Consider the following 7,795-nt stretch of genomic DNA (forward strand, 5'->3'; position numbering starts at 1 on the left):
ATGATTTCAGTGTTTAAAATTTCACACTGTACCACAATCCAATAGATGAACTGTAAACAGGCTCAGATTTCTATAAGTCGAAGTTAACTGATGATTTAGACATAAACTTCACTAATCTGATGGATCTAGTCACTACGGACAGACACACATGCTGATGTTTCCTGTAAAGCAAAGAGGAGGCGTATCTTATCAAAGTGAAAGTACTGTACGGAGCCAGTTTGTCCAGATTTCAAACGTTGATGGAACAAAACAAGAAACCTGAGAAAAGGTAAGCGTTTATGATTATTTCTGTTTTCCTCTTCTATTTATGGTCATTGAATAAAGTTGTGTCTCTGTTTTAGATGATACACATTCACTAACATGATCTAAACATGTCTCATTCTGTACTAGTTTATTTCACAATCGTAGATGTATCCTGCACAAACAGAAAATATTCTCAGTGCAAAACTCAATGAAAATGTGTAAATGGTGCTGTTCACAGCAGTGGTCAGTTTGAAAAGTATGAATAAATCTGTCAATAACATTCTATCAAAGTAAAATGTGTGAACTTTGTATCTATAGTGTACTGAGCAATATGTTTGCGTTTTACTTTTGATAGTGTGACTCATTGTCAGACCTGTTTGTTTTGATTCTTTAAGTTTGAGATCAGTCAGTGATGTTGGTTCTGGTTTATCTCTCAGACTGAATGAAGGCCAGAAAATGAGTGAGTGTGTGAAGGAGAGAAGAGCAGATTCTCCAGCTCCCAGTGTTGTGTCCAAAGGAATTGGTGAAGATTTCAATCTTGAACCTGGACCATCAGAGACAACGTAAGCTTGTTGTTGAAGAAAACCTGTATCGAGGTCCTGAAAATGTTATTCACAACAAAAACACTACATCATATTGTACCTGAAAGAATTTAAAGACCTTGAGAGAACAGCTGCCAGCAACACTAGAGCCTCTAATCTCCATCCAGGCTGCTCTGACACTTTCCTCCTGTGTGACTGGATCAGCTGCTCTCTGAACATTAAACGGTTTGTTTAAGCTAAAGACCCAGTCACCTAGCAACTTGTTTTGAAATTTAACAGGTTTAACAAACAAGAGTTTAAAGTCAGTGTCAATTTGGTCTGATTACACCACTTTCAGCTTACTTTTTTGGTTCATTTGGATGAAACTCTGGAGCAGACTTTTCACTTTTACTAGTTTCCTTCTCAGACTGACTGAAGACCAGAAAATAAGGGAGCGCGTGGATGAAGTGGACGATGGAGCAGACTTTCCAGGATCCAGCAGTCTGTCTATGAAGAGTGACCAGTCCAAAAACATTCCTGATGACTTGAGGAATGAACCTAGACCCTCTGACACAAAGTAAGAGAACTCATAGGAACAGTGGAAAATTCAAAAGGTAAACCTGGTGACTGATGTGATCCAAACTATTTCCACTGATGAAGTGATCAGGTCCCCACCAGCCGTGAAGCCTCAATCTGCAAACAGAACATCACTTCAGGTTTGGACCTGTCTGGTTGTTCAGAAAAGTCCTTCTGTTGCTATGAAGAAAGATCCACATCTGGACAGCACACAGCAACTCACACCATACCTGTACATTGTGAGTCAGAGAGTCTTATCATTAGCTGCTAATGATCCTATTCATCATTCTAACACTCATTCACTTTGATTTCTCTCAGCAGATGTTGCTCTGCATGAGGCTTTAGATCAACATAAGCTCAGTCTGAGGAGCAGATGTGAACGTGTGACTGAAGGAGGTGAAACAGAAAGTGGAGTCCTCCTCAGCAGCATCTACACTGAGCTCTACATCACGGAGGGACAGAGTGAAGAGGTGAACACACAACATGAGGTGAGGCGGCTGGAGACAGCTTCCAAGAGGAAGACCCTCCATGAGGCTCCCATCAAGGTCCACGACATCTTTAAAACCATCTCTGACCCACACGGACCCATCAGACTGGTTCTGACCAACGGCGTCGCTGGCGTTGGAAAAACCTTCTCTGTGCAGAAGTTCACTCTGGACTGGGCCGAGGGCCGGGAAAACCCAGACGTCAGTGTGCTGGTTCTGCTGTCGTTCAGGGAGCTGAACCTGATCAGAGATCAGCAGCACAGCCTTCTCACGCTGCTCCATGTTTTCCATCCAACGCTCCAGGAGGTCCCAGCAGAGCAGCTCGCTGTCCTGAAGCTTCTGTTCATCTTTGACGGCCTGGATGAAAGCAAACTCTCACTGGACTTCAGCCACAGGGAGCTGGTGTCTGACGTCACACACAAGTCATCAGTTAATGTGCTGCTGACCAACCTCATCCAGGGGAACCTGCTTCCCTCGGCTCTGGTCTGGATCACTTCCCGACCCGCAGCGGCCCATCAGATCCCTCCTACGTGTGTGGACAGGGTCACAGAAGTACGAGGCTTCACCGACGCCCAGAAGGACGAGTACTTCAGGAGGAGATCCAGCCACGAGGATCTGTCCAGCAGAATCATCTCACACGTCAAGACGTCCAGGAGCCTCCACATCATGTGTCAGATCCCAGTGTTCTGCTGGATCACTGCTACGGTTCTGGAGCACATGTTGACTACAGAGCAGAGAGGAGAGCTGCCCAGAACCCTGACGGACCTGTACTCACACTTCCTGCTGGTCCTGACCCAGAAGAAGAGGAACAAGTACCACAAAGGACATGAGACCAGTCCACAGGAACTGACGGAGGCTGACAGGGAAGTTCTCCTGAAGCTGGGGAGGCTGGCGTGGGGACATCTGCAGAAAGGAAACATCATGTTCTACCAAGAAGACCTGGAGCAGTGTGGTCTAGACGTCACAGAGGCCTTGGTTCACTCAGGAGTCTGTACTGAGATCTTTAAAGTAGAGAGTGTGATCCTCCAGAAAACCGTCTACTGCTTTGTCCATCTGAGTGTTCAGGAGTTTCTGGCTGCTGTGTACATCTTCCACTGCTACACCAACAGGACGTCAGAGGTTCTGGAGATCTTCCTGGGCCAAGACTACACCAAGTTCTCCTTTGATGTCTTTCTAATGGAAACAATGACCAAATCCCTGAACAGTCAAAGTGCTCATCTGGACCTCTTTGTTCGCTTCCTTCATGGCCTCTGTCTGGAGTCCAACCAGAGAATCTTAGGAGGTTTGCTGGGTCACACGGAGAACGTTCAGCAAACCATCATAGAGAGAACCATCAGAAACCTGAAGAAGATGAACAATGACGAAATCTCTCCAGACAGAAGCATCAACATCTTCCACTGTCTGATGGAGATGAACGACCACTCAGTCCATCAGCAGATCCAAGACTTCCTGAAGTCAGGGGACATATCAGAGAAGAGACTCTCTGAGATCCACTGCTCAGCTCTGGCCTACATGCTGCAGATGTCAGAGGAGGTTCTGGATGAGGTCGACCTAAAGAAGTACAACACATCAGTTGAGGGACGACATAGACTTATCCCAGCTGTGAGGAACTGCAGAAAGGCTCAGTGAGTTTTCTCTGTTGTTGAAGGAGCTGGTCATTGACGCTTGCTGCTCAGGTTTTCTATTGATTTATGTTCTCCTGATTTCTATTCATCTATTTCAAATGTCAGACTTTCTGGCTGTGGACTGTCAGAGACTCATTGTGAAGTTGTGGCCTCAGCTCTGACGTCGAACCCTTCACATCTGACTGAGCTGGACCTGAGTAGAAACTACAACCTGCCAGATTGTGGCGTGAAGCTACTTTGTGCTGGACTGGAGAGTCCACACTGTCGACTAGAACGTCTAAGGTCAGTGTGGAGCTCTGTGGAATGTGGAATATTAACCTCAGTGGGTGAACGTGTAGGTTCTTTGAACCTGTAACGTATGTTGGACATTATGGATCCACTGATAATAAAAACCAGCATGTAATATATTTATGTTTTGTTTAGATTAAAGTCCTGCAGCTTGTCAGAGACCAGCTGTGGTTCTCTGGGCTCAGCACTGAGGACCAACCCGTCCCATCTGACAGAACTGGACCTGAGTGACAACCAGCTGCAGGATTCAGCAGTGGAGCAATTGTGTGGTTTCCTGGAGAGTCGAGACTGTCGACTGGAGACTCTGAGGTTGGACCCAGTTATTAAGTTCTCTTCTGAATAAGAGGATGTGAAGCCGATATTAACTGATCATTGTTTGTGGTGAAGTCTATATTCTCCTTTTTTGGTTTAGTCCTTAAACTTCAAATATATAAGCCAGAGACATGTTATACTGTTTTACTATTTTTACATTTTACTGTTTTTAACCTTACTGTATGTTCAGGTGTTTTTTTAAACTCAGTAATGTCTGACTGAAGGGATCATGTGTCATTAACACAGATTAAGTGAATGCAGTTTGTCAGAGTCCAGCTGTGGTTCTCTGGTCTCAGCGTTGATGTCCAACCCGTCCCATCTGACAGAACTGGACCTGAGTGAGAACAAGCTGCAGGATTCAGTAGTGGAGCAGTTATGTGGTTTCCTGAAGAGTCCAGCTTGTCGACTGGAGGCTCTGAGGTTGGCTTCATCTTTTTGTTGATCATACAGTATGTTTGTAGTTCATCAACTCTGCAGCCTCACTACTCCTACAAACAGCAGTATGTTGTTATTTATGGTTATAATTTTTCCTCGACTTGCCCATGTCGAGTGAGGGTCTAGCCACATCCAGCCTGTAAAACCCCACAAACGTGTGTGATCCACTCCCCTGTTCAACACTCCGGGCATGTGTTGCACGAAGCGGACAAAACCTGGTGCTACTCCACAGGATTATCTTTTGCACTAACTTGTGTAGTTGCATGAAGTGAGTGCCACCCTGACGGTTGATGTAAGCCACCACGGTGGAGTTGTCTGTTTTCTGCCCATGAATGTCACGGAAATGAGAGAAGCCAGAGGGCGGAGGCATAGCCTGAATGATGATAATATCCCTCCAAGTTGAAAACAGGAGAGGCATTGTGTGAATGAAACGATTCTCCCCTCGGTTAGTAAAACATGATAAGACAGCTACTCTATGCTGAGCCCTAAATATTCTTTGTGTTGAGCCGGCACTCTGTTCCCAGTTGATCTTGAAACTGAGATGGCAAAGATGAGATGGCACCATGGTGGAATCTCATTTGCTTGCTCTTGTGAGTGGGCACATATTAAATAATTGTTTATGTAGGAGAAAATGCTGACACATATGTTTCTTGAGTCAGCCCTAACAGGGGTTAGGATCGCCTCCACACATTTGCTGAACACGATGGTTTGATATTCATAGGCATTGCCTCAATACGCAAACCTGAGATACTTCCTGTGTAGCAGCAGGAACTGCAGCTAATAGCTGATTAGATGGCGCTTGAGCCGGTGGAAGTCTTTTACCATCGTATAGGTCATTTTCTGTCTGCTCTGAGTCCAGGCCTGCCTCCATATCATCTGTGTCCAGGAGGTCAGAGGCAAACCCCAAAGGCATGGAATTTATGCCACGTTCAGTACTGGTGTTGGAGCTAGCTCACACTAACATGCTAGCTAGACACCTTAAACTTTCCTGACTGACAAGCTAATGCTAGAAAAAGTTCAGAATAGGCTCATGAAACATAGCCCGAGTTACGGTAGCGTGGTATGTAAGTACAGTAGCCGTGGGAAAAAGAGCTTGTCTTAACACGGACACTGTATCCTAGCGTAAATATTACTATTCTTACGCAGCGCGATCTAGACAATAGCCTGAAAGCTGCGTTCGGTTATGTGCTCCTTAGCGGGTTGTCTGTGAACTGTTGAGCAGGTGACAGGTTGTCTTGATATGCAGAGGGAGCTTCTAGTTTCTCACAGGAAGAAAGTGAGAATCATTTAGGTATGTTAGCAGGAGTCCTGTTCTCTCTTCAGGGGCCAAATAATAAAACCAATGTTAAACTCTTTTCCTATAGCTTAAAAGGCTGTGTGTTGTCAAAGATCAGCCTTGTTTCTCTGGCTCTGAACTTCAACCCGTCACATCTGAGAAGACTGGATCTGAGTGAGAACAGCATCCAGAACCAAGACATGAAGAAGCTGTGTGGTTTCTTGGAAAGTCCGGACTGTCGACTGGAGACTCTGAGGTCATATCTCATGCCGATTTGATCATAATGTGGTTATAGTGTTTTGGTGATATAAACTACAAAAGACTGACATTTACTGTACTGATTCACGCCGAGGATTATTTACTGGTTGTTCTCGAAATTATGACTTTTAAAGAAAAATGCTTTATTCATTTCTACAGACTGAGTTCCTGCAGCTTGTCAGAGTCCAGCTGTGGTTCTCTGGTCTCAGCTCTGAGGTCCAACCCGTCCCATCTTACAGAACTGGACCTGAGCAACAACCAGCTGCAGGATTCAGCAGTTCTGTGGCTGTGTGGTGTCCTGAAGAGTCCAGGCTGTCGAATGGAGACTTTGAGGTCAGACACATTTTGTTCTGTGTGGTGAATGTAATGTGAAGGTTGTAATGTGTAGGTTGTATTGTAAAATTGCTAATGAAAGACTGAGGCTTCCTCAATATTTTGTTGTTGCTCCGTTTTCTTATTCAGACTGAACGGATGCAGGTTGTCGGAGACCAGCTGTTCCTCACTGGTCTCAGCTCTGAGGTCCAACCCATCCCATCTAACAGAACTGGACCTGAGTGGAAACACCCAGCTTCAGGATACAGGAGTGATGGTGCTGCATGACTTTCTGATGAATAAACTCTGTCGTCTGGAGACTTTGAGGTCAGACACTGTTTTCCACCTTATTGATGGCGTTAATGGTATAACTATAAAGCGCAGACTTCTCTTATTGTTTGATCAGACTCAAGCGCTGTGGATTGTCTAAGGTCAGCTGCTATTATCTGGCCTCAGCTTTGACATATAACCCATCTCATCTGAGAAATCTGGACCTGAGTGGAAACAACCTGAATGATTCAGATGTTAATCTGCTATCTGATCTAGTGAAGCGTCCCGGTTATGGGCTGGAGAGGTTGAGGTTAGTAGAGGTCACTCTGTTTTCAGTAAGCATTACAGCAAAGATCCAGTGTTTCAGGTGTGTTCATGCAGAGCTGCTTCGTGTCTCTCTACAGGTGCAGTATGTAGAATCTAAAAGTGTTGACAGATGATGAACATCGTCAGTGGATCTGGGACATTCTGAATCTACTTCACTCCTGTTGCTCCACCAGCATGTTTCTGTCTCGTTTGCCAATATATGGACTAGGCTATAGGGATTCATTCACTTTTGCTGTGGAGGGACGTGATTATAAATCCAATTAGCAGTTCATCTGTGTAGATAGATAAATAGATACTTACTTTATCCCAGCAGAACATTCACTCTGTGATCTATGTAATCTAAAAAAATGTTCTTTTAATTTTTTAATGTTTGCCTATAGATTTTCACTGATGCTGAATATTTACTTACATCACAAAGTTAAATGAAGTTGATAGAAGAGACCTGAAGTAGTTAAAGCTTGAAACTTCTAAGCTCTTTACAAACCCACCCACTCTTTCAAACTCAATGTTAAGTGTTTTTGGTGGGTAGACAATAGACCAAACCTTTATATTGGTGGCTTTACTCTGTGTTTTATAAATTGTTTAAATAATTGTTTAATTGTTTAATAAAGACTTCTACTTCAACACACACACACACACACACACACACCTTGTTTCTTACTGGACCTCTTCTCGTCTGCTCATCTTCTCGTCGATTCCAGCTCTGTGGGCTCGACTGGACTCTCCAGCGCTTTAACAACAGCACAGAAACGTGCAGGTCACTGTGGCTGAGGTTTGGTGGCAGCAGCTGACACTCGACTATGATGAAGGAAAAACCCTCCACAGTGTTCATGGTTGTTACAGATAGTTAAACTGAAACTTAACTGT

The 7,795-nt window shown here is 44.5% G+C and overlaps 1 protein-coding gene across 2 annotated transcripts; it reads left to right on the forward strand.

The window, feature by feature from the left end:
- Positions 1 to 189: 189 nt before the first annotated feature.
- LOC114853314 (NACHT, LRR and PYD domains-containing protein 12-like) lies at positions 190 to 7,556 on the forward strand. 2 transcript variants are annotated; one of them, XM_055508433.1, is made up of 13 exons: positions 190 to 268; positions 681 to 806; positions 1,192 to 1,341; positions 1,425 to 1,579; positions 1,659 to 3,450; positions 3,556 to 3,732; positions 3,874 to 4,047; positions 4,297 to 4,470; positions 5,850 to 6,017; positions 6,179 to 6,352; positions 6,482 to 6,658; positions 6,738 to 6,911; positions 7,006 to 7,556. In XM_055508433.1, exons 1-13 carry the CDS (start codon positions 240 to 242, stop codon positions 7,016 to 7,018), a joined length of 3,483 nt encoding a protein of 1,160 aa, XP_055364408.1. In that variant the 5' UTR covers positions 190 to 239; the 3' UTR covers positions 7,019 to 7,556. The 2 variants fall into 2 exon arrangements, with proteins under 2 accessions (XP_055364408.1, XP_040926276.1); XM_041070342.2 differs by having other exon boundaries at positions 1,662 to 3,450.
- The last annotated feature ends 239 nt before the right edge of the window (positions 7,557 to 7,795 follow it).

Source organism: Betta splendens, chromosome 4 (assembly GCF_900634795.4).
Source record: "Betta splendens chromosome 4, fBetSpl5.4, whole genome shotgun sequence".
NCBI lineage: Eukaryota > Metazoa > Chordata > Actinopteri > Anabantiformes > Osphronemidae > Betta > Betta splendens.